The following is a 25,470-nucleotide window of genomic DNA, read 5'->3' on the forward strand; positions in this document are numbered from 1 at the left end:
TGCTGAGTCATATTAAATTTAAGCTTTTAACTAAACCGAATATGGCACCTGTTTGAACTATCACTAACAATATGATCTTTCTTTTATCTCTAGCCCTACTAACCCTGGGAATTTGGAATCGAAATTTGTACCATTTGCGTCGCTCTGTGAGCCGATTAATGATAAGTCATATCTTAATTCCAAAGAAACAGCGATTTTAACAATTCAAATATATGATATGTAGACCTTCAGACTTTTATCGTAAGAACGTCGAAGATTACGTACATCCGTAATTTGCGATCATCTAATTCTCCAACTAATTTTATTGAGGGTTAGGCTCAGTGACCAAATAAGTCAGGAACCAACTCGATGTGAGAGTCAATCGTTCAACCTTTGGAGATTTGGCGTGGGAAAACCAAGTTTTGATCGTTCATATTCTTCGGGCTTAGTTAGGATAGATCAATAAAATTCTCGAGGTATATCTGCCATTGCTGTCAGTGAACTTGTACTCAGTCAATTGAAACGAGGAATCATTAGATCGAGTATTTTTTAAATCTAAGTGGGTTATTTACGTCCTATTTTCTACTCCTTGTGTTCCAAGAAACTGTAGTTGTATTTTGCAAATATGTAAACAGCATGGGCAAGAGTGGAGGTGACTGTTCATCGATGGTAACAGGCTCTGATATTCTCGTGCTTGTCTTTGTCTTGAAGATTAGGTACCTTATCTAATTCCATTAGAATTCGAATGCTGCCAAATCAGCAAAAATTTATGCCTATGAAATTTACGTTGTATTACATTAGATGCCTAAATTGTATAAATTGTATATCACTACAAGCTCAATTGCTGCCGCATCAGTCGTAAATCCTTTAAGAGTTTGAATAAGGGCAGTTGTCCCACTCGGAACAATCGGTCCTTTCCCGTCAACCACCCAACCCCACCATTTCATAAATGTCTGCTTCCTCGCGCTTCCTTATACCGACAGTCCGGACCGCTGCATTATTTCTTTCTAGAGCTCTCGTCAATACTGCAAAGGTAAGTTCAAGTCCTTTATCTCAAGCAGGTAAAGTGCTGGATTCCAGTTTGCTGCGGCGCTAAACCACTCTGCCCTCCCGACGTCGGAGGGCTCCTAACAGACTTCCTGCCCACTCTCCTTTTACTCCGTTCCTCGACAACCAGTCGCCACGACTTTCCATACCCGATTCTTTTCACCAATGACAATGACTAAGCCTCATATTCTCCTCCTCGGCGAAGTCCACCACGCCAATTCCGAATGGGAAGCTCTTTCCGACGTGGCGACTTTATCATTCTGCGACTCTGCGAACCGCGACGAATTCATAAAGGATTTGAAGGGGAAGTATTCTGACATCGTCGCTGTCTACCGAACCTTCGCTTCCGTTGCCATCACCGGTCGTTTTGACGCCGAGCTTTTGAAGGAGTTTCCTTCAACCTTCAAGTATATCTGCCACAATGGTGCCGGTAAGTGTTTCCAGAACGAGCAATCAGAACGACAGCAAGAGTTAAATTGCTTCGATAGCAGCAATTCTGCTTTCTATGTATTTCTGAATACAAATTCGTTTAATCGAGTCCTAACGCGATAAATAGGCTACGATCAGATTGACGTTGCGCCCTGCACCGATCGCGGGGTCCATATTTCGAATTGCCCCTCAACCGTCGATGATGCCACTGCTGACGTTAACATGTTTCTTATCCTCGGAGCTCTTCGCAACTTCAACGGGGCCATGGTCAACCTACGCAAGGGCAACTGGAACGCCGGCGTTCCGCTGTCAAACGACCCCGACGGAAAAGTCCTGGGTATTCTGGGCATGGGCGGCATCGGCCGTGCGCTCAAGAAGCGCGCTGAAGCATTCGGCATGAGCGTTCAATACTATAACCGCAACGAACTCTCGCCTGAGCTTGCTGCTGGTGCAAAGTACGTCTCGTTCGACGAGCTATTGGCTACATCAGATGTTTTGTCCTTGAACCTGCCGTTGAATGCCAACACCCGGCACACTATCAACAAGGAGGCTTTTGAGAAAATGAAGGACGGTATTATCATCGTCAATACTGCTCGTGGTGCAGTTATGGACGAGGCTGCACTTGTTGACGCCCTCGAGAGCGGGAAGGTCAAGAACGTTGGGCTAGATGTTTTTGAGGGTCAGTCTGTTTGTCTTGCCTCTTGAAGTTGCATGCTAACAAAGTGTCGTAGCTGAGCCAAAGATTCACCCCGGGTTGATGTCCAACGAGAAGGTCATTCTCCTTCCCCACATGGGAACCCTCACATACGAGACCCAGAAAAAGATGGAGGTCCAGGTTATTGATAATATCCGCACAGCCCTCACCACCGGCAAGTTGAATACCATTGTGCCCGAGCAGGCCGGGCTACAGTAGACAAAACATTTTGGATTATAATGTAATACGACTTTGTGCATAGAAGTGATGGTGTAGATTACCACGGAATGTTTGTATAGATGGATTATGGTAGAATGTGGACAGAAAGAGCATCATGTATATGTCATTATGTTAGACAATAACATTTGGTTAGTTTCTTATCATTGTGATGCCTTCGTCTCTCCGCTCCTTGTAATGATGAGTTAGGTGCCGTGAAATACGCCCTGTGTAGGGATTATACCGATAATCCTGTGAATACTATAGGATCTTTCAAGCTGTTGACCTTTAATCAATATATTTTAGAATAAGTTAGTCATAGTTCAAAAAATAGTCCTTATCTGAAACCCAGTCCTGTAGCTTAACATGGTCATGACCTTTTTCGAAACCTATCATGATCTTGTTTTGCCCTGGAATTCCAGTGAATCCTTTTCTGATGGGACCCGTGAAGTGTCTCGATAATATGGGTTCTTCCATGTCAGAAACCCAAACAGCTCTCGCCAACCCTTTCTTTTGGATTACCTTATTATAAGCAGACTGTATATCTATAAGCTTAGGTCTTCCTGCAATTAACCACAACAAATCGTCGTCCAGTTCTTCACCACTGAGTGCACGTCTGTACATAGATAACAAGACATGTTGAACTAGAGGCAACGCATCTGCTTTCTTTTGAAATCCCAACTTTCGGTAAGTAACTCCTGGTGACGTGTCTCCAGGACAATCTGCCAATAATATACTGGAAATAATTGGTTTAAGCACTATCGAATTTGTTACACCAAATATCCTTCTACACATTTCAGATGGTGACCTTTGAGGCGTCTCGGATTCGGTCCAGCAGCTCTGAAATTAACGGCAATGGGTAGCCGTTCTTAATCGTGACCTTGTTCAGAGCTCTGAAGTCCACCACCGGTCGCAGCGTGCCGTCCTTCTTTGGTACAAAGAACATTGGCGAGCTGATCGGTGATGTCGATCGTCGAATGAAACCCTTCGCTATCTAGTACTCTTTGAGCGTCTTAAGTTCGGGATCCGATAACGGATAAATCCTCGACTTTGGTACCGTTGCTCCAGGTTCCATCTCGATCTGGTGGTCGTAAGGCTTCCTTAGCGGTAACTTATCCGCTGATGCCTTCGAGGAATACCACTTCTAGGTCATGATATTCTTTGGGGACGTTGCTCAATTCGGGTCGTGCCGTTTGTAACGGGTTGATCCCGGCCTTGCGCAAGTCAATCTTCTTATCAACCCAGTCAATGCCAGGGTTGTATCAGTGTAACCAATCATATCCCAATATGATGTTGGTATGTTTCAACGGGATGACGATGAACTCCACCGTCATACGCGTCTGTTCGATTTCCAGTTCCAGGTCAATGACTCAGCTCCATGTATGTTGCAAATTCGGAAAGGAAACGTTCGACCTTGTCAGGTCCTGAGCTGAACTCATCCGGCGCGCGCCCGTTTTGCGCCTTGGGCTCCGGCTTCCCATCCCCAGCCTTGTCTGCGCCGATTGCGGCGCTGCATGCTCCATGAGCATCGCCTGCAATATAATGTAAGGATTATACCGATAATCCCCTGGTATGGCGTTCTGGTGACATCGTCATAGCCGTCATCCAATTTAATTTTTATTTGTTTTGTTTCTGTTTCTGTAAATCCATTGTCATTCCGTTCCCGATTTGACGATATGTACGGCTTTGCCTATACTATATTGGCAAATCGTAGACTATAACTATCGGTAAACCGACAAAATTTGTTAATCAGGAGTACCTTTAATATCATTTGTCAACATCAAGATCCTCATTATATCCACATTCATCAAATATCTCCTGATCCCTAACAAATCCCGGCGCCGCATTAAATAATCTGTCGACCCCAGCCTCCGAGGCTGGAATTGCCAAGTCCCCAGCCGCAGCCAAAGTGGTTCGTAATTGTGTATACGCCACCAAATTGTAAAGCCAATTCGTGTCCGTTGTATCCTGACGGTGAGGGCTATCGAAATATCGATCAATTTCTGAATATCAATGACACCCGTGCTTTCCGGACATAGGATATTGCGGGAATATGGTTTAGGATGAATTCCACCTACGAGCAACTAGTCTCAAACAACATGAGAAATTACTAGATTAGGTTAGCACCGGCGTGTTCCATGTGGGAGTAATAAGGGTATTAGATTATCGGCGATATATATAGTATCGCCAGCTCTTTGTTTGTCTATGAAATCCCGATAATTATCGGCGACCTTTTCATTGTCGATACTATCCCCGATATCACCAAAATCGTGACTTATATAGTATCGAGAACAGCCCCGAAACAGTTATTGCAAGTTCTAGTGTACTGCAATTATGCTCTCACTTCTTTTTGGTCCTCGCGCAGCTGCAAGATTACATCTTCGAAATAAAGTAGATGTATCAGTGTTTCTCATAAAAGCTAGTTCGGCCAGTATATCAATTAGGTAACAGTGACAGTTAAGCTTATGTATAAATTTTTTTTGCTTGCCTCGTCGCGGTCGCGGAAAAAAAAAATTTAAATTGAGACGAATGTTCCCAAGATCTCACGCGAGCACGAGATCTCAAATCGAACAAGCCCCCCGCCCGCTCAAAGTTTTTCTCTTCAAAAGCTAAAATTACGGACAGTACAACAATTTGAGTGAGGCGCTTCTAACCCGGCCTTGCACGGAGTTGATTTGGACAGGTGTTAGTAGTGGTCGACCAAGTATGAATATTCCCCGCCGAAGGTGCTATCTAGAATAATCCATACATATTATATTTGACAGTACCGAAATGCTGAGATATTGCCACGAGATACGAAACAAGATAGACGCACTGCAGCTTCGCACGATCACCTACAAGTCGCGAAAGGAACATAAGATTATGATACAATTTATTGACACAACAGTATTATATATACTTCTTATCCGTAGAATACACCATTCCCCACGCCATTCGCACACATAGCGATCGAACTATATATATGATGATAATAAAACCTATATACCATAAAATCCCATAGCAATTCGTACATCAATAAGATTAACTCCAGTTGAATAAAAAAAAACAAGACCATTCACAAGGACCTAGATAAACGAAGCGCCTGCCGTAAACAATCCATATGCACCCGTAAGACAATCCCAAACAATTAAACCCACAAATGCCAGTGCTAGTGCGAATATAAGTACTAAATGTGAAAAATTTCTTTCATAACGAGTCCAACTTTTAATATCATTCCGCTAATAGACTATCAATTTTTATCCGCTTGACCTCACCTTGCAACTGCTGCGAGCTCTCGTTCTCGGACTTGCTGCTCTCCTTGTCGTCGCGCTTGTCGGCCCGTTGGGCCTTGAAGACCGGGTCGTAGCCAAGGCAGACGCGCTTCGACTTTGAGCAGTTGAAGCATATGGGATGGCGCTCGTCGCATTTGATTCTCCGCTTGCGACAGGTCAGACAACCGGTCTTTGTCCGCCTCTTGATTTCTTTGGCGGGCTTGTGAGCGGTGACGTCAGCGATAGTAGCGGCAACTTGGGCGGCTGCAACTTGTGACGAGTGCGCATGCTGGTGGAGGGCGACGGCGGCAGCGGCAGCCGCAACTTGGGCAGGGACTGGCTGCATCTGTGTAGGCGGAGCTGGTGGTTGTGGTGGGAGGTTAATGGAAGTAGGAGAGTATCCTTGTTGTTGCTGTTGCGGAGGCGGCTGGTAGTAGGACTGGACTGCCCCAGACACGTGCTGGACGTGCTGTGCAGTGGGAGACGGAGATTGTCTGTGCAGTCTTAGCGGAGGTAGCGAGAACGGCTGGGAGTGATGCGGCGAGCCGGAGTGTGATATCGGGGACCCAGTGTAGGACGGAGAACCGTGTGAGTAGTCTGCGGGGGAGGCAAATGTGTAGGACGACGGCGTGGTCGAGAAAGCCGACGATCCGGACGACGTGGAGCTGTAGCAGGACGGCGGCTGGGAATGGTGTTGTGGAACTGAGATCTGAGAGTTGTGCTGAAGCTGGAAGGGCATCTGGGATGACGGCTGGAGCAGTTCTGGCGGTGGTGGTGGCAAGGAATAGATGTTGTTGTGCCGGGCACCGGCGGTCACGACGGGCTGGCTGGAGAGTACTAATGGTAGACCGCGACCAGACGCCTTGCTGACGTGTGGGGAATAAGAGGGAAGCGGGTCGGCCATCATGATGGGCAGTGATGCAGCTTGAAGTGATGGGGCTACGGAACTGCACCGGACTTCGTCAAGACGGGACGGCCGTGGGGTGGGGCGGGGCCAGTATATATAACTAATAGTATTGACTACTTTTGATGCGGAGGGAAGCCCAAACTCGCGAGATGTCAGGGTTTCGGGCAAAAGCGGTAGGTGCAGAAGGTTCGGCGAGGCGAATTTGCAGGCGAGCAGCTAGCATAGCAAAAAGCGAGACAAAACGACACACAAACTCTCGCCAAGGTACCTTTCGTATATGTTCGTACCCAAATTATTGCCCTTACCCTTAGTGCGTGGCTCTCTGTGGCTGTGCCGTCTGTAGCACAAATATTATTTTATACTCAACTCATTTATTGTACTCTGGATATTAACAGCATTCAATTCGCAACGCCATGATGAGCCATCGATAATGGCTGCAAACCAACATTCATCACGACAGTTGCTGACGACATTGAAGGTGGAAGGCGGATTGGTATTCGCTGTCGGTTTATAGTTTTTAAACTGCGTTTACGGTTGCAGCCCCACCTTCAGCCTCGGATTTCCTGCTCTAAGCTGGCCCTTTTCGACGCTATCGACGGTGATATTGGGCGATTCTTTTGTTCTATCTTCTGGGAGCTTGCTACGTCAGCCGAGGTTCTGAGGACAAGATACACGTTATAGATAAATGAGTGGCCACTTTAGTGTGACTCAAAGATTCACACTTCGCCTTCGGGTCACCTTTATCCCTCGTTGCCGTTTCCGGATTTCTTTGTTCGCGACTAGATCTGATTGACCAGGGGAATCGGAAACCGGTTAGCTGTCGTCTCATCTCGTTTCCTTCTATCCGGTCAGGCGTCTTGTTGAGTCTTGGTGATGATTTACTCCCCAGACACATATACCCCGGATCAGCGTACTCTTGGCCCGGGCTCGATAAGCTTTAGACTCCATAAACAATGCTATGCGAACCATCGAGGTCGGGGTCGTCACCTTTCTCAAAATGTTTCCACATGGAATATGCTTGCACGTTGGGAGGTTAGTTGTTATCGATGACTGTAAAGGAGCATGTCACCTCCTACTCGTATGGCGCGGCTGGGACATCCTGGAAATCCCATCCCACATGCTCTAGTTCATATGCGTTTGGTGAGACTTTGTTGCAATGTGACACTCTGGTCTGTAGTGCTAGTGCCGATAATATCGAAGAATACATAGTACGTCGGTCACAACTCCTGGATGCTTCTAAAACAATAAATGTAGTCATTTTCAATTACTTCCAGATGTGTGATAGGATGAGTTCAAGTCTCTGATTGTGCATTCGCGCTGAGCAGCGTAATGAACGAGCTGTAGAATGGAGTACATCAGCGGGGAAGCGGCGGTTGGAACTTGACTAGGCATCGCAAAATATCTCAGCATTAGTATATTCGATGGAGTCCGTTTTTAGTGTGCAAGCTCAAGCTTTTTATGGGGTAATAGCAATGGGTAAGGCACCTCGTCGGTCAGCTAGCCGTGGCATGAACATTGCTCTTTGTTGGATTTTTAACTCAATTCAACATGACGCGCGGCATGTGTAGTTTCGTTGCTATGGGCTGGATGTTTGTACGACATTTATCATTTGTCGCGTCAGCAATAGCGCCTCACTTTCCTGCATATCTTCACACATATTCGGCCATTAGGACTCTGAATCCATTAGCTTAACCTTCGTGTCCGGGCAACACACATCCCTCGGCGATCCGCGAGTTTTTCATCAGCTCATCTTTCGCGACGCGCGCGCTAGCTAAGCCTCGCGCCTTTGGTGCGGCTCTGTGTCAAAGATGTTCCGCTAAAGTGAAGGCTGCAGTAATGCAAAAAACTCAAAACCGTCGGAGGGCCCGTTCAACTCGTATAAATAAACTTCGGCGCTAGAAGGTCAAACTTTGACTCTATTTTAGAACGAGGCAATGCGGCTTCCATGCATCGAACAACTTATAGTGGCATTGACTTGCTCAAATTGTGAATTATGTGGCAAAAGTGCATAATTTTTTTCGTCGACACAAATTATTATTCTTGTCGACTTTTCTAAAAATGTGGCAATGTTGAACATAAAATATCGGATTTATTTTAAATTACTTTGGCGGACACGTATCTCACGTCGCCTATCATTGATTAAATATGAAGGTGATACTTGGACACTCTTGGAATTAAAGTTCAGCCTTCGATCTCACTTTGCTGCTTTAGCCGTAGGTTCAGCGGAGAAATTAAGTCCCTATTTGCTTCCGTCACGTCGGTACCCTACTATTTTTTCCCTCGATGGCCTGATAAAGGGATTTGTCCAGTTCGAGCCAAATCTAAACTATATGATGGGCGGTACTAATTTCCATATATCATAAAGAAACAATATCACATGGGCTGCATTAGGTTTACAGTAAGGTGACAAGCCGTTAGGCAATTCTCAGTACCGGTTCGAAAGGCGAGGGGGTTTCTGCATAAAGCCACGACGGCGGCGCACAGCCATCATGTGGCACGACGGAAGTCATTTGAGAGCGAACGGCACCCGGCTACGCAAGGCCAAAAAAGTGCATGCCTTAGTCGATACAGCAGACTTTTTCGGCTATCTCTAATCGTCGCGGGCATTCGGTATAATGATTGGTCCGTCCTATTCAAGGCGGAATGCAACAAGCGCATGGTTCATTCATTTACTTTCGCTACTTTGAACTGTCTTAGTCTGACAGCTCGCCCTTGTTAGACTCAAAAGAGCCCGTGGGACCTCAACGCTCTTTCCGCTAGAAATAATTCTCCCTTAAGCACTGCTGGTGATAGTCATCCTTAACTAGGACTCTCTAAAACGTTTATCAGCGTAGTCTGGACACGGTGTTGATAACTACACGACCTTGACAATTCTTCGGCATAAACATTGATTATCAATACTTGAACTCTGTAACTGCAGTCAATCAAGTCCAGAGTCGTTTAACAATTAGCGAGATTCGCTTAATCTATTTAACTTCGAATTTAAAGCGGCCTGGTGATTGACTTTACAGTGTATTTAGTCTCGTCTCACCGCGACATACTCTGGCGTAGTGTCTCAATCAGTCAGCTGCCCCAGTTCCAGAGGCTCTTGCACCGTGAAGTCGACACTGACGCCACAAATCATTTCGGCAAAACACAACGCAACAGAAACCTGTAGTAAGTGTAGGAAATCCTATAAATGATACTTTTGGCTTGGACACCTAATGTGTTTATAATCGTGTGTTTTAATAATCATGCCCTGTGGCTGATGATTAAGTACAGAATAAGTACGCTTGACTAAACTCTAATCGTGGCGGTGATGACATTGCTTTTTCTCGTGCGATAATATAGACTTAACATTGCTTTTTTCGGTGCAGCTAAGCCCCCTTACAGGTGCAAGTCAGCGTTTAGCCGCCATATCGGAAGCCTTCCAGAGTTCTGTTTAGGGTTTATTTCTTTGTCCACTTATATCGTCAGCCTGTCGCTAACTGAATTCGAAAGGGAAACACATGCCTCCACCGTCCAGCAACCTGGTCCTGCCGACTCCGGGATCTGTGCCTCAGGCATTGTATATCAACTGCATAATGCAGAACAATTTGTGCCTTGAAGCCGTGAGTTACCACTTTTCGTTGGGGCGAAATTAAGTATCAAGTCCACATTAAGCCATATTTGACTGGCTTGGTTTACTTTTTTTTGTCACGCGCCAAGGCAAATCTGGCACCGTGTTTCACGAATTCCGTTATCCTGTTAGATTGCCATCTGCCTGACCTACGCCTCTGTCGCTCAATTTCTGAACCTGAAGCGGGGGGTCACGTCTTCGGATGTACTCCGACGAAGGTGGGTAGTGAACCAAAGATATCTTGGAAAATTATACATTGATAGTCAGATAATGACATGACATTGTTTTGGATATTTCATCATCTTCGCGGGCCCAGTCTCAGGTGGGCATAGATTCAACCGATAGAACGAGACATGATGTGCCAAAACGCGTCCATGATGCCCTTCGGTATGCTTCACCTCTGAATGCACATAGTGTACCACTGTACGGTATGGCGACTATCATACCTCATTCGTGGTCGGCATATAGTTAACATTTCGCCTCTATCCAATCTGTTTCTTGTCCCTTATTGGGCGACCCAATCAACGATATAACATAACCACATACCATATCAGCCAGATGCTTATAGTCGATCATTCCAAGGTACGACACGCAAATCTAATTAAGTGCACTGTGCAGGTGCGGTGCACAAGAGGAACCATTTCAGTTCGTGCTATATATATTATATAGCACTTTTTAGCATATCTGCCATATATATGCTTGCAGAGTTGACGAATGACAGCCAAGAATGCAACAAACCGTTGAAGTGAGCCGCAGCCTCAATCCCAATACGGTAACTCTGCGCAATGCCAATGCAAATTGTCCAGCACCGCTAGCGATATATCACACTGCACATCTGTATTCTTGTCACCTGTGACATCTAAATTTCTGAGTTAAGGCGCAATGGACCAACAAACTGTAGAAATGTGTAGACACCTACAATCGTAGATTCCAAAGAAAAGGAGAGTAAATGGCGGGGGTACATCGAATATAAATCGACCTGGTATCACCTGCAGGAATGAAATAATATAAGCGAATTCCTCTATTCATTGTACACACTTTGGTGGCCAACTAGATTCGAATCCGAATTGACACTTGCCTGTGAGAGGTGCATGACGATATTGATAGATACGATACGAAAGCATTCACTATCAAGTGGCTAGCCTTTGCATTTATACTTGACATCACAGCGAAAATGCCACTCAAGTCCGCAAACACTAAACACGGAAACTCCTCTCCGACACCTCGAGATAAGCAAAATTCCGTCGTGAAACGTAGCACTCTAAACGAAAGAGACGCCTTGCGTGCCAAGTCGCACTGATGTGAGATCGAAGACAATAAATGAGCAGGAGATTCATGTATTAAATAGCATTCTAGTAGCAGCTGCTATAGGTTCAAGGACCAGCACATATTTGCACTAGTCCTGAGGGGTGGGGGAGGCTTGGGTAGTTAAAGTTTTCGTCGCATCTTCGTCAATCAGATGGCCGATCTCACTAACATCTCGTTCTCGTCAACGAGCCAACGTGCAAAATCTTCGCGTATCTCACATACATTGTACTGCGTATCGAAACTCCCAATCATCAATTGTTTCAAGCTTAATCTAAAACGCTATAGTCATTCTTTAATATTTCGTTGATGATGAAGTACTACAACGTGCAATCCTTTCATGGCTCTCGCTCCATGCTCACTTTAAAACTGATATTCTCCATATTGCGACGACCAAACAAATATGCGATGTGTGAATAGCTGTGACGACAATTTAGGCGGCTGACCGCGCTAAGGTGCTTGATGCGAACTCGATCACGAGCCCAGGGTGGGTGGGCGTTAACGGGCATGCATATTCGTTTAAATTGCTGGGCTGTAGACGCAGTCAGCGTTCGATAACTAATGGCACTGTACACATCTGTACCCCCAACGTATCCCATATGAAGTCACATGTTGGCCTTCAATTACGAATACGCAAATGTCACAGATATCCTCGCAAAACATCCATTCGGTACTCCTCGAAAGTCCACTGTTTGTTTGCCAACCTAATATTTCATAATATTTCAACGTATAGTTTATAGACATGAGCCATCAAAGATGTGCGAAGAGTCAGAAGTGAATGGCTAGAGGTTGGGGCTTGTAAAAAACTGTATGGGGTTCCCACTCGGGAGGTCGGCGAGTACCCTCTGTTGTCCATCTGCCTGGAATACAGTTTGAGACCATGGGGAAATATATTTTATGTAGTCATATTACGGATGAACGGCCATTCCGGTGAAGGTTACCGCTTAATTCGTCTTCTAACATTATGCTGCGGCGACTACCGCGTGACATCTAGATGAGGGCGAAATTAATAACGGTCGCGAACGGTGATGATCGACGTTTCGTTTTCTGCCTTGCGGCGCTTTCTTTCAATCTAAGCTTTTTCTGCTATCCTACCTATGATTCGCGTGCTGGACGTTTCTACTGGTGAAATTTAACACAATTAAATTCAATTTGCGAATCATGGACTGTACCCTGATCTCACTAGTGGAAATCTGGTGATTATGAGGAAGTCGTGGAGGCCGACCTGGACTGCTGGTTCCGGCGCATGTAAAATGCCTCGGGAGTCCAAGGCTGATCAGGGCAAAACGATTTGCAAGTACTTATTACAAATTACTTCCTTCTGGTCTGGCGTTTGCGCTGCCTGCAAAAGGAAACTGTTGTCGCCAGCTCGCCGACGCAAACGGATACCGCCGCCGGCGTCTGGTCATGGTGTCCATGAGTTGTTTCACTAGGATAATCATGTGTCTTAATTGAATGTGATGGAGATTCTTGGCTAACTTCAGACCTCGTTGTACTCTGGAAGCAATGTCCGGTCAATCAATTCCTCGATGTTCAACAGCCGCCACTGTGTGCGCGGTTCGCATACTTATTGAGATATTCACAGTAGTTAAAGTTGTAGTTTTCGCGAGACTTTTTGTCGAATCGTTATATATTCGTGATCTGTTCTCCGTCACTTGTAGAAGCGAATGCAATTTGAGAATACAATGTATTCTTCTGGGACCGGTACGACGATCTCAATGAACATGAGAAGGCAATACGACACGTCTAGAACTGTAACGATGAGGCGCTCCGTCTGTCTATGTAGCGATATGAGTTCATACTGTACCGTGTGACTTGAAAAGAGACCTTTTACCCCAAACGAGAATGACGCTTAACAAAAGGAATATGAAAATGAGTGGACAGCAGCAGTAGATTTGACACAAACTGTTTATTATGCAACGAAACCACCTTTCCCGACTTAACGCGTCAAATATCTCAATTTAGGCCTGCAGTGTTGTGTCGAATTAAGTGCGAGGATAATAGATGAGGTATCTAAATATGAAGACAGACATGGAATGGATCCTGAGGCCTTCACCATAGCCAAATCTAAGCTCCAATCAGGACACCGGCAAGGGCATCAACCGAGACCGAGCCTAATTTGATCACCTCCACCCATCCCCCCCCAAACGGGGCGTATCGATGACGCGGAGAAATTTTAAATCCGCGAATCACGTGGAAAGTCGCAACGGTGTCACATGCCGATGATGCAAGCTGGAACAAATCTTAGCCAAGGTTAGGGCATTACCTGAATTGGGTTATTTAACATCCTTAGCACATTGGAAGAACGCTTCGCGGAATCGTTCTTAGTCAGCAATTGTGTTCCGAAAACCTTATTCCCAAGTTATTTAAGTTATAGCTTGCGAAGCGTCTAGAATAACTTTCCTTAAAGTTCATCATAAGAAATACTTTAGAACGTTCAACCGGACCTTGCCGAAGCTGATAGTTTGGTCTTTTGGGTTAGGGTGAACGGATTACTGGATTGATTATTTGCATTCAAGCATCAGACTATATCTGAAATCATATTCAGAACATGGAGAGAAGTATACAAACACCTACTGCTCCTGGTTGATGTACTACCTGCTGCCAGGTCATGCAAGCGAAGAATTGCGCAGGCATAAAACCGAAGTGGCGCGCTCGTCTGGTTATAAATATGGCCATCTTTCCCCGCTGCTGCTGCTGCCCTTACAACTTGACATCGAGAACTAAGTCGCCTGGCAAGCGACACAGTCTGCAGAGAGCCAAGAGGAACTGGCTGAGATCCTCTTCAATCACAAGCGAGTATACTTCAGAATTCCTACAACCTGGTCATCTGACTAACATTAATGTAGGCAGACAGTGTTCTCAAGTGTGGGCAAGAGGCCAGCCTGGAACCCGGGGTGAGTCTGAGTGGCCAGAGGCAAGCCGCTTGGTACACTGCCGGTTCCAGCAGCTCGTCCTCTACTGGAGGCAATGAGGAGATTCCGTCAAGGACTCTCCTCAATACGAGTACGCTGATTCGCGCGGCCGTTAAGGCGATGCGTACTCGGCTATGGGCACGTGGCATAAAGTATGGGCACGGGGGATAAGAAGAGTCTGTCAGGTTAAATTCGAGTAATAAAGTATGGGCACGGGGGATAAGAAGAGTCTGTCAGGTTAAATTCGAGTAATAAAGTATGGGCACGGGGGATAAGAAGAGTCTGTCAGGTTAAATTCGAGTACGCTGATTCGCCTCGAACATGGTGAGTCCAAGGATGGCGAAAGCCAAGCCACTTGGTCCCTACCAGTTCCGGCGCTGCGTACTCGAATGTGGGCGAGCACAGCCTGGAACCAGCTGACCAAGACGGTGAGAACCAAGCCGCTTGGTCCACAACTGGTTCCGGCGATATGTTCTCATCTGGGGGCATGAGGGGAGTCTGACGGACTGAGATCCTCGTTAATGCGAGTGCAAAGCGGTTCCCGCGAAGCGTACTCGAGGGGGGAGGCATCAGGCTCATAAGGAACGGTGTAGGTTTGGGCTTTTGTTTTCCCACTGGGGTTTTTTGCCCTGACGATGTTTCCTACACCTTTGTCCAAACGGATGTTCCTTATTTTTTTATGGTTGTGCATATCTTTATTTGCACAAGTACTCGCATTTCGAGTACCTCGGTCATTGACCGCGATTGTATTGTTTGAATTCATCATGCTCTGAGCGCATGATGGCAAGTGGTAGCATCTCTCGGGATGTTGCCACGCTGGGACCTAGCCCCGCGTGTATAGAAGCAGCAATGCTTCTGTGAGTGCAAGTCCCTCGTGGATTGGAAGTCCCTTATGGGATCAAAAGATTCCTCAATGCTCTGCTTAATTTCGCATTTTTGCGGGTCTTGCGAGTTTTTGTTGAGTTTTTTGCTAGGAGAAGTCCCTCTGTTTCAAATTCATTGTACCCATGGTAAAATGTTAAGTCTTCCGCATTATTGGATGTAGGATCCTGCACACTCAAATTGCCGATTAAATAGATATATTACAACTAATCTTGTCAATCTCGAAACAGACAACTAACAATTTCGTTATTTTGTCCTGCCACCAGCAAAATACACGAGCGTACATCGCCACTTTGTAGCGCGATGAAGTGGCGTTAGCCGCTTTCCGATGTGAGCTGACGAAGGCCGTACTGATTGCGAGACGACTGCTTGCAGGATGAGTTCGTCTGGTATTTCTACGACATGCGTCCACGAAAAAGAGCCGGGATGAAAGCCACATGATCCAAAAACTGATTCTTTTGCATCGTCTACACAACTATGCGTTAAAACTATGACGCATTACAAAATGCTACTTGTTCAGTCTTAGGTAAGTCTTGCTATTGCCGATAAGGCGCAGCCGGCGGATCTAAAATGTGTCATTTTGGACCCTGGAAATTTAACAGAGTTATTGCAACAGAGCCCTCTGTGAAAAACAACCAACCCGAGAATTTATTGGAGAGACGGAAACACGTACGCATGGACCTATCAATGTATCATCAATCATCCACAAGGTTTAACGTGATTACGTGAATGAAGTGCCATTTTGTTTTAACCTCGATCTGAGGGACATACTTTGGTAACCGGCTCGCTGATGTGAACACTTTTTGCAATTTAGCTAGGATATCGAAAACGTCAAAAGTGTAAGCGATTGCCAATAAATAATCAATGAAAACTGAGAAATGGTTGGACAAATTGTTGAACAACCGAGATGTTCTGCGAAATCGAAGTCTTGCCTAAAGCCACAGCTTAGATGCGTTAATCTTATAGTAAAACGGTCGGTTAGAGATTGCATTGAACTCTCTTATACGTGCTGTTGGTTAACACTATGATATAACAAATTGCCGACATAATCCAACGCTAGGCAATTATCATTGATCGAGATCCAGACGTAATATTCTGAGTGAAATCCGTTAAGACATCGAGAAAATAAATAGTTTAGTAAAGGTCAAAGGGGGTAGCAATCAAATTGAGACGAGCCACAGAGTTACGAAATGGTACCTTTGCTGCAGTACGTTATACTCCGATCTAGTGTAAAATTAGCCGAGAGTCTGAGACGCGCCGTGAACGCAGTCGTTGATTGTGTAACCCTCGCTAAGCTGTGCATAGAGTTTGCTTCAGCGCTCGTGGCCTCCATGTCGTATACCAGCAACTCAAAAGCCAATCTCGTCATATGACGAGTGCGCAGCCTTCCAGGATATCATGCGCCTGACTTCCAACTGGAAATAGAGTCTTATAAGCGAGAAGTAATAAACTAAGCGAGGGATATATGAGACACCAGTGGTCATTTGTAATTAGATCTATTGATGCCGGTAATTGCCTTTAAGCGAAGAGGCTCCTTTTGTCACACACTACTAGGGACTTTTCGTCGAAGCCGCATTTAATTCTTCGCTAATTATTCTAGAGTTGGAAATTGCGATTAAAGTTGGCCAAAAATGCAGCGAATTAGCAGTTTGGATGAAAGCCCCCCCTTGCTAACTAAAGTTAATCCGTCTGGTTCGATGGCCGTACTGTTCAATGCGAGCACAACTATTCGCCTTTCGGGGGAGGGTAGCTGTGCGCTGAGGCTTGTCTCCTTGCCATCTGGTCTTGCCAGGTGGTGGCATGCAGGGCGGGACCACCAGATCTCGACATTTTGTTCGTAATGTTCAAAATAAGGGGTTTGGTGGCCGTCTAATACAAGTGTTCATCGTACTCGAATCTCGAAATTGCATGAGGCCCTTCGCATACATGCCCACAATGCGTCAGTTCCTATCGTCGAGAAGTAGTTGCTTGCTATTCTGAAGTCAGAGACGAGGCTAATATTGAATACTGAACAACACCGACACGTTCGGTGTATGGAGTAGAGTATATAGTTTGGAGCAACATTCATATTGAATCTTTAGAATAAATAGAATTAGCGGTATCCATAACCCATACTTTACGAACTTACATATCAAAACCATGTCATGATTTGAAAATCCACTATTGGTTATGCACTGCTCCTCCACCGATCTTAACCCTTACCCAACATTCACAGCTATGCGCTTAGTCAGTTGTAAAGTGCTCCTTGTCTGCAAACAGCATACTTTTCGGGGATAACAATAAAACGATCAAAGAATAGACAACAATTGTTGCGGCCATTTTATTGTAGCTGGCTGCAATGTCCGGCTTGGCCGACAACAACGCAGATGACTCATGGAGTATCCTCGCCACTCAGCTACCAGTTTCGCCAATATCAGACGGCGCATCTGAGTATTTTCCAGAGGACGATGTTGGACCCGACAACGGCGCAACTGAAGTAATGGATCAAAGTGACGATGGACCACAGTCAGATATAGATGGCGATAAATTTGGAGACCAAGATGATGCCGGGGACGAAGAGGACAGCATTGGGATGCTGGATTCAGAATATAAGTTGTCGAAGCACAGAGAGATTGCCGACTTTCGCGCACTGCTGAAGGTGCTCGAATATAATCACAGAGCGTCTCTGTCGGAACATTTAGTTGCTTCTGCAAGGTTGCGCGCTGAAGATGAGCGCAGTCGGCCACAGCAAGGGAACGACTATCGAAATGGATCAGAAGGTTCGAGAATGCGAACGGGACCAGAGTTACATACTCAAAGGATTGTCCCTCCAAGCTGGACGGCTTGGCCGTTACCTAGTTGGGAGCTACCACTAGATAATACATCTGAGATGAGGAAAGAGGATCTGTCAAATGACTTCGATTATGTACATGAAGGCAAGAAATCTGCATTTGGTTCCAGTGATGCTGACGTCGACGACGACCGGCACGATAATGAGCAGCTACAAGATGAGGAATATGGCTACGAAAATTATCGTCTCTCCACACACAAATTGTTTGTACCATCGTCGAACTCCAAGCGGTTAATATCCGAAATCTCAGCAGCCGGAATTCGGTCTGTGACAAGGCAATGGCGTGCTCAGGCTAGAACGACACGAGGTCCGCTTAGTCAAGATAGCAGCAGTGTCTCTGAGGATGATGATATATCTAATATGATGTACTCCAATGACGAAATAGAAAAATCACTTTTATATCCGCACCTACACGTCAACATCTTGCAATTGGTGAATGGGATAATGGATGCAATGATCGCGATGCGATCTACGCAGGCGCCTGCGATAACAAGACGGAAACTGGGCACGATGAAATGGAACGATCTGCTTAACGTTGCGGCGCTCATTGGCATGCCGGCACTCGACGGGGTGCCGTCAAAGCGCAGTTGGTTATCAGTGATTGAAGAGGTCCGGAAACAGTGCGAACAGCTGTTTCAAGACGGTCAGATGCAGAAGTATCGACTTCTGGAGCAGGGCACCGACAGATTGCGCGAAGATATCGAACCTGGGCGGGCTGTGGTCGGCAAGGGTGGTAATAGTAGATTCAGACGACAGAAGGGTGGAGAATTTGCAGACTCATCCATGGAAGATGACTCTGATCAACAGACATCGTCACAGATTACGAGCCGTAAGAGAAAGAAAAGAAGGCGGAAAAGGAAGCATCGATCTTTGGAGAATGTCTAGAATAGTATAGTACTAGTAGTAAGAAAATGGTGAGGCGAGCTAAGTCTGAATTGGATTTTGCACAATTGTAATGGAGTTTAGGGATATCATTGATATAATTCATATGACCTTTTTATAAACCTGCAGATTTAACTTAAACCAATAATTGAAATTTATGGTGGACCCTGGATTTCTAGAAGGTGGGCAGACCCTAAATATCGTCAGAGCTTCTCGTAGTCAGGTGGAACATGTGGGCTAGGGCACGGTAGTGCGTGCTCTAACATAGCGACGCGATTTGCTGATATTGGGGGCGTCATAGAAGATGCCGCCCACCAGACGCACTTCCTCTAGCACTACAAAGAACATAACTTTGTCTAGTGCAGCGATAAAAGATAGCACAGGGAGGATATGACTGAATATGGCCGCAATTTCAAAATACGCTGAGCGCCGCACATTAACCTGGTAAAACCGTCGCAGTGAACTTCGACGTCATTGCCTACTTGACGAAAACTCGAATACGATCGGTTGCCTTGCTATAGGCTTACACCATGAAATTCGCACGGTATGTAGAGACTGATCACCATTTTAGTTCGACAGACGAAATCTAACTGTTATGTCAGGTATCTTAATGATAATCTGGTATGTCTTGAATTGGAGATGATCTACACGGCGAAGGAGTTCTTATGAAAATATCGTGTAGGTCCCAGAATGGCGGATTCAGTACCTTGACTATAAGGTAATTGTTTGTTGCATGCATTACATAGTAGAGCTGCATCTTAACGGAAATGTAGGGCGGTAAAAAGCGACTGAAAAAGCTCAAGAAAGCGGGCGGTTTTAAAGGACTTGTGCCCCTGCAGACCAAAAGTTCCACGAGTACCACCAGCGGTCAACCGAACCCATTCAGGCGCACATTAGTGCATCGAAAGGAGGAATCTGCTTTGGAATCAGCAGGCGATGTTGAATTGCAGCTTCCCGGTCAAGATGTTCAGATCGAAAATGTTTCTAGAGTTACACCCGAACAGCTACTTAATGCCTCTGGATCCATTGATATTCCTGCTCGACGAAAGGAGTCCATAAATTATGGGATCCCAAATTTGGAGGTCTACGGCAGTATCATTGCTACACCCCCCAGTGTCGGCCCGCTGTTCCAGCTTCCACCGCCGGCTCTAGCTGAGACGGAAGATCAACAATCGTCGTCATCACAGTCCATCGAGGATACATCAGCTTTATGTCGGACTGTCACTTTCCCAGCAGATGCCAATACAGATCTCGGGCCCTCTAAGTTATCTCCTCAAGACACTGTTCCCGGCTCAATTAGTAACCAAGCGCGTTCAGCTATGCAAAGTTCAGCACGAAATCCATTGACCCGACAAGCTACGAATGTGTCGTTCAGGGAAAGTCCTACTGCTTCGGCACCTCGATCTGAGAGGTCGATTCTAAAGAAATCATCGACGCTTCCCGAACATGCAGGTACGCACCGTCCTTCTGTCACTCGTCGATCTAGTACTGCGGATGCAGTTCGAACGTCGTTGGAAGAGACTCGAAGGCGAATGAGTGCGGAGTCTGATTATCGAGACTTCATTGCTTGGTTAGATGCAGAATTCGCAAAAATTCAGACTTTTTATCGCGAGAAGGAGGAGGAAGCCGTGGTCCGTTTTGAGAAAATTAAGGATCAGTTACATATTTTGCGAGACCAGAAAATGCAGGAACGGGACCGATTGATGCGAGAGGAAAGCGCGAATGGAGACAGCGTCAAGAGCAACGGAAAGAAGAAACCTACAACTGTGGCAGATCAAATAACACGGCAATGGGTGTCGTTCCGTAAGAAACTTGATCTGCACCATTTGCCCTTCGTTTCGAAACAGACACAGCCAGAACCCGATGCCCATAGTGACTATATTCGGCGTGCAGCCGCTATGAGCGTTCCTTACAACGTGGCTAGGAAGAAATTGAAGCATGTAAGTAATGCACTCTAGGTGAGTAGATTACGATTAACTGTCGTGCAGGCAGTCATGGAGTACTACAGAGGACTTGAATTACTCAAATCTTATCATTTACTGAACCGGACGGGACTGCAAAAGATCACGAAAAAGTTCGACAAGACGACAGGCTCTTGCATCTCGCCTTGGTACATGGATAAAGTTAACACAAGTTATTTTGGACAAAGCAATGTTGTTGATAATCTCATGAATCAGGTTGAAGATATTTATAGCCGATATTTCGAGCGAGGGAACAGAAAGCATGCGATCGAAAAGCTGAGAACTCGGGAGCAACCGGCCAGCCATTATTCATCAACGTTCCTCAGTGGCATCTGGCTGGGATTGGGTTTACCGTTGTTTATCCAGTCTCTTGTTACCGGCATCGAAAAAAGTTTTCAAGGCGAATTGCCAAATGTGATTTATATGTACCAAATTTTCGGTGGTGGTTTCTTGATGGTTCTTTTTGGCTTGCTATTTTCTCTCAACTGTATGGCTTGGTCTCGATATAAGATCAACTATCCGTTTATTTTTGAATGGGATCAGAAACATTTCCTACAATTTAGGCAGTTTCTAGAGTTCCCCTCATTCCTTTTCTTTTGGCTAGCGATATGTATGTATCTTTGCTTTTGCGATTTTTGGCCGAATCATCTACCAGCTCAATGGTATCCATTAATTTTTGTTGGTGGCGGTGTACTGGTGCTCTTTTTACCACTTCCGATATTCCACTGGAGGTCACGAGAATGGCTGGTCATTGCTTTGTGGCGTCTCATGTTGTCAGGTCTGTATCCAGTTGAATTCCGAGATTTTTTCTTGGGTGACATATTTTGCAGCTTAACTTACTCACTGAGTAATGCTGAGCTATTTTTTTGCCTGTATGCTCGGGACTGGATGGTAGCCTCGAACTGTGGGTCGTCACACTCAAGGCTAATGGGATTTTTGAACGCCCTACCGCCAATATGGCGTTTCTTCCAATGCTGGCGTCGTTATTTCGATACCCGAAATTGGTTTCCGCATCTAGCCAATGCAGGAAAATACTTGTTTACCGTTGCCACAGCGGTTATGCTTAGTATCTGGCGTATTGATCATGTGGATACGAATCGAGATGTCTACCTTCTCTTCGCGACTATCAACACAATTTATTCGACATTTTGGGATCTGTTTATGGATTGGTCATTATTCCAACCGAATTCAAAGTTCGCACTTTTACGAGACGAGCTAGGTTTCAGAAATCCTTGGTATTATTATCTTGCAATGGTCGTTGATCCATTGCTACGTCTCAATTGGATCTTTTACGTTATTTTCCCGGTACAAGTTCAGCAGTCAGCGGCTTTGTCGTTTCTCATCGCCTTGGTCGAAGTTATTAGGCGATTCGTTTGGATTTTCTTCCGTATGGAGAACGAGCATTGCACGAATGTTGGCCGCTTTATCGCTTCCAGAGATATGCCCCTACCATACGCTCTCGACGAATTTGACCTAGAGCTTAATGAGATTGATACCCACACACCGCTAATGGCTGCCGAGGAGGGCCGATCGACTGGTGCACGGACTGGCGTGGACCACCCACCACCTCAAACGCCTCAGCCAAGTCCGGCGGTCGGAATTCGACGGCGGAGGTCCACCGCTGTTATGACACCACGGATGGTGGCGAATGCTATCAGCAGTAGCATCAGAGATGCTCACGCACAAGATTTCGAACGAAGAAAGCCGAAGCGATCTAGCTCTGATCATTGCAGCCGTGGCTCCATTATTCGTCCGGGTGATTTCACTGATGACGACGATGCCGACGATGACGATGATATAATGGTCGATGATGACGACGATCTGGGCGACCATGGATCAGTGAGCAGCGACGAAGACCTTGATAGCGTTGGGGACGAAATTCCGGCTGTTCATAGTCAGGTCCGAGATGGTAATTTAACCCGTCATGAGAGACCATGAGTGACTAATAGTCGGTGTATTGTCGGTGTAGGCTCATTGTGGTATGGTTATTAAGTGTAGACTTATAGACAAAATGAATTCGGACATGTGGATATTTTTCATGATGGACGAACAGAACGAATCAGACTACCCTAACCCGAAAGTGGTTCGCGGCTGTGCCGTGGTCAGCCTGCGCTATATAGTTCTGTCACAGGGACAGCACAGCCCCAATAGGAAGCAGCTGCATATTAACGTCATCTTAAATTCCGTAACGAAAGTGACGGTAAATATAGTTTCCCTAAGGCAAGTATTGAGAAATTACGTCGTATAACTGGTGACAATTTGTATGCCATTCTATTGTTCCCCACTACTTCATATTTAATACGTGCGTCACAATAGAGCTAAATGAACGCTTGTGATGTATGCCAATCCCGTCTTTCGCCTGAATTCCCAAACACGCAGCGTCCGTTGTTATCACCGCATACAGGACATCTCACCGCCCTTGCAACTTTGCAACTATTATTGCATCATCTCCCGCTCTTGCAATACTCTCAATTTGTCCAGTGAGGAACATACCACACGAACTTGCACATCACACTGAGTGTCCCCAAATTAGAGGTCGGGTAAAGTTCCTGAAATGGCGCCTCGCTCCCCTGTCTCGGTCACTCCGGTGTCAATATCACCGACCGCTACGCTGCCGAACGGAGGCTCAAATGGGAGCCATCTATCAGTAATAGCCTCATCGACTCTTGGAAGACCCAATTTACCCACTCCGCCGACGATGCCGAGTATCTACACCACGGGATCGCCAGGACCACCCTTGCCGCGTATGCACCCCAAGAGGAAACCCCTTCCGTCTACCGTGGACGTGAACACTCTTTCTACTCTCACCAGTGGAAGGTTTCCAGGTGGTGGTCCCCCTTCTCCGATTCGGCATACACAAAATTTCAGTGCTTCGAACGTTACATCACCTGGACCAATCCCAGGGCATAGTGCACAAGGACAATCGCAAATACAGTCGACATCTCAGTACGTCAACAACGCAAGCCCGAGTCCGGCACAGGCGCCTTACACTTCTCAGCATGGACCTCAAACGACGGTTACTCACCGCTATGTGGATACGATTCCGCGGACGACGTCCACCGAGAATGTCATACAATCACAGATTCTTCATCGGCAATCCCAGGAGAACAGGGATGGTAAACTAGTAACCCACAGCGGTGCCGCGATGCGAGTTAGCTCTCCGTCATTACGTCCGCCTCCTGGGGTTTTAGCAGCGACGAATACTGAATCCCGTTCGACAAAGTCTATATCGCGGTCATCGACTGCCTCAACTGGATCAAGTCGATCATTGTCAATCCAGGAAAGCCCCATACAGCCGCTTCAAATACGGGGAGCAGCATTTCAGACACATCCACATCAAAGAGCGAGCACCGCGTCTACAGTGTCAAGTAACTCGGTTTCTTCGGTAGTGTCTGTGTCTGCAAAGTCTGGTACGTCCTCGGCATCACTCAAATTTTCAAAGGGCAGCGCTATGACGGACTTGTGTTCTTCGACACAACGTCCGCTGAGCCATCACAGCCAGTTTTCGGAACGAACTATATCATCTACGGCGTCACAACTACCAAATTCTTCTACAATTAGCATGCCTGCTGTTGCACCTGCCCCGAATAATCCATTGGTAGTCAGTAAGAGGGCGGACTATGTCAAGTATCTACGTCGACAAAGAGCCACAGTATGGTCAGACAGGATGCAACGCGATCTCTTAAATAAGCAGAGACAAGGTCATCATCACAAAGAGAAGGAAAGGGGCAAGAAGCCGCGCGAAGATGAATATTCGACATACACCCACGCCTATGCGTATTATCATCCGAAGCTGGATATGACGCTTGAGCTTAGTGATGCGAGAGCTGTGGGTGATACCACATCTACGAAATTAGCCAGTCAATCGTCAGGTATTTCACTGGATGATGAAATTGAAACCAGAACGGAGAAGCCGGAGGACAAGGATGTTGAAGATACGTCGGTAACAGATTATCTCGTTACGGAGGCGCCAACAGTGAATGTACCTGCACGGGAACTGAATTTCGGAAAGTCAGCGACAGGCAAAGATGATTCCCCCCCTGTTGCTGATAGTGGCCGATGGGTGACGTCGAGTCAGGAGACCGCGGCTCCACAGGCTTCGCTACAGACGTCTATGAGTTCAGACGCTAGTGCAACCAGTTATACTCGAAACAGTTTCGAATCATCCACGACTGCAATCTCGCCTGAAGATGAGTTGGCGCGAAGGCTGAGTGTTGGAAGTCTGGACGAGCAGGCTATAGCGCCTAGAAGAACTCTCTACATTGTCAACCCAGATTATAGTGGTAGTGACGAGGATTGAGAGCATATTGTCTTGCATGGATTGAATCTGAAGCATATTGTAAATAGGGACTGATTAGAGGAAGGAGTTAACTGTCATGATTATTACAGGTCGTTTGAAAATTGCTTGTTATATATTATTGCTCTGAGATTGATGCCGAATTTTTTATTATCCAGCATGTATTGCACGTGAAAGTTGTAAGCAATTTTGAATCTAGGTATTGTGCTCTACTCTGATCGTCCGTTCGTAAATAATATTGATATTAGTCTCTCCCTATACGGTACGACTAGCAGAC

At 46.0% G+C, this 25,470-nt stretch overlaps 6 protein-coding genes across 6 annotated transcripts; 4 read left to right on the plus strand and 2 right to left on the minus strand.

The window, feature by feature from the left end:
- The first annotated feature begins 1,113 nt into the window (after nucleotides 1-1,113).
- V1513DRAFT_436792 (D-isomer specific 2-hydroxyacid dehydrogenase) lies at nucleotides 1,114-2,660 on the plus strand. The gene is made up of 3 exons (XM_066896828.1): nucleotides 1,114-1,456; nucleotides 1,583-2,134; nucleotides 2,187-2,660. The coding sequence occupies exons 1-3, from the start codon at nucleotides 1,192-1,194 to the stop codon at nucleotides 2,366-2,368; spliced, it is 999 nt and encodes a 332-aa protein (XP_066756326.1). The 5' UTR covers nucleotides 1,114-1,191; the 3' UTR covers nucleotides 2,369-2,660.
- On the minus strand, nucleotides 2,548-3,406 carry V1513DRAFT_436793 (uncharacterized protein; the record flags this gene model as incomplete). The annotated part of the gene is made up of 1 exon (XM_066896829.1): nucleotides 2,548-3,406. A coding segment is annotated over exon 1 (479 nt), but the record flags the coding sequence as incomplete, so codon positions are not given.
- A 1,814-nt stretch (nucleotides 3,407-5,220) lies between these two features.
- On the minus strand, nucleotides 5,221-6,578 carry V1513DRAFT_436796 (uncharacterized protein). Its single transcript, XM_066896830.1, has one exon. The coding sequence runs from the start codon at nucleotides 6,521-6,523 to the stop codon at nucleotides 5,576-5,578; it is 948 nt and encodes a 315-aa protein (XP_066756328.1). The 5' UTR covers nucleotides 6,524-6,578; the 3' UTR covers nucleotides 5,221-5,575.
- Nucleotides 6,579-17,561: 10,983 nt separating this feature from the next.
- V1513DRAFT_422820 (uncharacterized protein) lies at nucleotides 17,562-18,938 on the plus strand (the record flags this gene model as incomplete). The annotated part of the gene is made up of 1 exon (XM_066896000.1): nucleotides 17,562-18,938. The coding sequence occupies one exon, from the start codon at nucleotides 17,562-17,564 to the stop codon at nucleotides 18,936-18,938; it is 1,377 nt and encodes a 458-aa protein (XP_066756329.1).
- Nucleotides 18,939-19,202: 264 nt separating this feature from the next.
- Nucleotides 19,203-23,142, plus strand: V1513DRAFT_113257 (EXS family protein). Its single transcript, XM_066894129.1, has 5 exons — nucleotides 19,203-19,479; nucleotides 19,538-19,556; nucleotides 19,618-19,653; nucleotides 19,709-20,875; nucleotides 20,924-23,142. Exons 1-5 carry the CDS (start codon nucleotides 19,466-19,468, stop codon nucleotides 22,832-22,834), a joined length of 3,147 nt encoding a protein of 1,048 aa, XP_066756330.1. The 5' UTR covers nucleotides 19,203-19,465; the 3' UTR covers nucleotides 22,835-23,142.
- On the plus strand, nucleotides 23,116-25,467 carry V1513DRAFT_113292 (uncharacterized protein). Its single transcript, XM_066894130.1, has 2 exons — nucleotides 23,116-23,157; nucleotides 23,213-25,467. Exon 2 carries the CDS (start codon nucleotides 23,451-23,453, stop codon nucleotides 25,194-25,196), a length of 1,746 nt encoding a protein of 581 aa, XP_066756331.1. The 5' UTR covers nucleotides 23,116-23,157; nucleotides 23,213-23,450; the 3' UTR covers nucleotides 25,197-25,467.
- Nucleotides 25,468-25,470: the final 3 nt, after the last annotated feature.

Source organism: Lipomyces chichibuensis (genome assembly GCF_038497645.1).
Source record: "Lipomyces chichibuensis strain CBS 12929 unplaced genomic scaffold V1513scaffold_2, whole genome shotgun sequence".
Classification (NCBI taxonomy): Eukaryota; Fungi; Ascomycota; class Lipomycetes; order Lipomycetales; family Lipomycetaceae; genus Lipomyces; species Lipomyces chichibuensis.

What these genes read in the sequence shown, in the direction of transcription:
- V1513DRAFT_113292 (XM_066894130.1), top strand. Translation starts at nt 23,451, where the DNA reads ATGGCGCCTCGCTCCCCTGTCTCGGTCACTCCGGTGTCAATATCACCG.
- V1513DRAFT_113257 (XM_066894129.1), top strand. An exon ending in TTCAGTACCTTGACTATAAG is followed by an intron (nt 19,654 to 19,708) that starts GTAATTGTTTGT and finishes ACGGAAATGTAG; the next exon opens with GGCGGTAAAAAGCGACTGAA. An exon ending in CTAGGAAGAAATTGAAGCAT is followed by an intron (nt 20,876 to 20,923) that starts GTAAGTAATGCA and finishes ACTGTCGTGCAG; the next exon opens with GCAGTCATGGAGTACTACAG.
- V1513DRAFT_436796 (XM_066896830.1), bottom strand. Translation starts at nt 6,523, where the DNA reads ATGATGGCCGACCCGCTTCCCTCTTATTCCCCACACGTCAGCAAGGCG.
- V1513DRAFT_436792 (XM_066896828.1), top strand. Translation starts at nt 1,192, where the DNA reads ATGACAATGACTAAGCCTCATATTCTCCTCCTCGGCGAAGTCCACCAC. An exon ending in TATCTGCCACAATGGTGCCG is followed by an intron (nt 1,457 to 1,582) that starts GTAAGTGTTTCC and finishes CGCGATAAATAG; the next exon opens with GCTACGATCAGATTGACGTT. An exon ending in TGGGCTAGATGTTTTTGAGG is followed by an intron (nt 2,135 to 2,186) that starts GTCAGTCTGTTT and finishes AAAGTGTCGTAG; the next exon opens with CTGAGCCAAAGATTCACCCC.